Here is a 2,205-nt window from a genome sequence, read left to right on the forward strand (position 1 = left end):
TATGTCCACAGTGAGACTTGAACCTGAACCTCAAGGAGGGAGGGCAACACCGGATACCACTAGGCTAGAAGCCCTTTAGTTGAGTAGGTGGATTTATAGGAAAAAAAATATAAAGATATTTAATTTCTCAAAATAAAAAATTAAATAGTGAATCCCAAACACCCTTAAAAATAGTTCTCATTTCGGTGGATATCCCTAATTTATAACCTAAACAAAGCAACGTGCGACATCGTTTTACTTTTCATCTCTTCCTCTTGGTTCAGTACTCGGTCGCCGTCCCCCAAATCTTCATTTTTTATTTACGGGAAGATCGATCGATCGATCGGAACAAACGACTCCACTTCTGCAAAAATGGCCTCATCCTTGGCGGCTCGTCAAGCTGCAGCTTTTCTCCGACTTTCTTCTCCCAGATCAGCTTCTCAAGCCGCTTCCCTTATACAGCGCCGTGGCCTCGCTGGCGCCGCCGGTACACCATAGCTCCTTCTCTCTTTCTCAATCACTAACACCCAAATGAAATACACAAACTAATCGGATTTGACTATTGAGATTAGATGCGTACTTGTAATACACAGTTTCAGAGCTGTATGCCTCAAATGAACGCGACTTAAATGATGGTGTTTGATTGTTTGCAGATCCTCATGGAACACCGAAGGTTGACTTCTGGAAAGATCCAATGAGTCCGTCTAAGTGGAAGGAAGAGCATGTGAGTCATCGTGATTTGTGTTTGACCTTTTAACAGTTTATACTTTGAAATGATGAACTATTTTAGGGTTTTCGCATTCTGTGAGATTGTCTTTGTTGCGTATGTGTGACTTGAGTCTGATCTTTTGAAACTCTTAGATTATTGAAGATTTTAGGGTTTTCACATGATGTTTCTTTTTAGTAAATGTGTGATTTGAGGGTTATCTTTCAACTGTTTTTTACATTGAGATGATTGAAAGATTTAGGATTTTGTTGACATGATATTAGTTTGTTTCTGTGAAAATGCGATTATTGAAGATTTTAGGGTTTCATGTGATCTTAAGAACATTAACAAGTAATAGAACATTGTTGTTTCTAACTTTTATATCATTTCTATATAAGTTTGGGATCAGATAAAAAAAGAATTTATTCTTGAAATTGTAATGTATCTCCTACTGATGATATGAATCTGTGTGTGTGTGTGTTTTCAGTTTGTTATTGTCTCTTTAACGGGGTGGGGAGTATTTATTTATGGTGGATACAAGCTCTTCTCTGGAGGAAAGAAGGAAGAGGTAAATTCTCTATTTCCTTAAATTTTCTAATTTTCATATTGATGCACTTTGAAAAATCTACCCAATTTTACCCAAATTTTCATTATACTTTGAAATTCTACCCATTTATAGTATTGAAATAGTTTTGTATTTGGATGACATTTCTATAATTGGATAAGTTTTTTCAAAGTAAAATGTTGTAATAAGGAGAAATTAAAGTAGGATGCTACTATTTTCTTGCTTTTATTTTTAACCCATAATAGAAACATAGTTACATTTATTTCTTTACTGATTATAGCAATGAACTTTGTATATTATCTAAAATAGAAATCTAGTTTATTTTTTTTACTGATAATAATTAATTAATTAATTATAATAATTTTGTTTGACAGAAACCAGTGGCAGCATGAAGAGATTGAAATTTGTATTTGAAGCATTTTGAATATTGTAAGCTGTTTGTTTTAACCTAAAAGAGTGATAGTTTTGATGATTACATGTATTGGCAGATAATCCTGCTTTTTTATTGGACAAAAATTGCATCATATTTTTCAATAATCACTTGCTCTCTGAGCTCGAAAAATATACTTTTTGGTTAGATGTTTGTTTATGTTATGAGGTTTCATATTTTTTTCTTAGTTTATGCAAGAAAGTTGGTTTTTAAAATGAAATACACAATTATGTTGCATATAAGAGCAAAATATGTGACTTCTTAAAGAGAAACATACAAAAATAGCCATGTTCTTAAGCTTTTAAATAGATATTTTTATAAAGATACGACAGTTTAAAGTTCAAAAATGGCAAAATTCTTTTTTTTTTTTTTTTAGTTCCAAATTCCAACCGACTTCATACAAAGGCTTCACATTTCTCTCCTATCCTTGATCATAAAACGTATTATAAATACTAATCGTATGGTGATGATATTAATGTTCTGATGAGTCTGCAATTTACTTGTTCAGATAAGGATTTTGAATTA

The 2,205-nt window shown here is 32.4% G+C and overlaps 1 protein-coding gene across 1 annotated transcript; it reads left to right on the forward strand.

Moving 5' to 3' along the window:
• The first annotated feature begins 201 nt into the window (after positions 1–201).
• Positions 202–1,827, forward strand: LOC145128833 (uncharacterized). Its single transcript, XM_079063628.1, has 4 exons — positions 202–466; positions 633–703; positions 1,173–1,253; positions 1,625–1,827. Exons 1-4 carry the CDS (start codon positions 352–354, stop codon positions 1,640–1,642), a joined length of 285 nt encoding a protein of 94 aa, XP_078919754.1. The 5' UTR covers positions 202–351; the 3' UTR covers positions 1,643–1,827.
• The last annotated feature ends 378 nt before the right edge of the window (positions 1,828–2,205 follow it).

The sequence above is a fragment of the Lactuca virosa genome, chromosome 8, assembly GCF_052849685.1.
Source record: "Lactuca virosa cultivar CGN04683 chromosome 8, Lactuca_virosa_CGN04683_v6, whole genome shotgun sequence".
NCBI lineage: Eukaryota > Viridiplantae > Streptophyta > Magnoliopsida > Asterales > Asteraceae > Lactuca > Lactuca virosa.

Excerpts from the sequence above, each read along its gene's own strand:
- LOC145128833 (XM_079063628.1), top strand. The coding sequence starts at position 352 with ATGGCCTCATCCTTGGCGGCTCGTCAAGCTGCAGCTTTTCTCCGACTT. Across the intron at positions 467-632 it reads TGGCCTCGCTGGCGCCGCCG|ATCCTCATGGAACACCGAAG; the intron begins GTACACCATAGC and ends GATTGTTTGCAG. Across the intron at positions 704-1,172 it reads CTAAGTGGAAGGAAGAGCAT|TTTGTTATTGTCTCTTTAAC; the intron begins GTGAGTCATCGT and ends GTGTGTTTTCAG.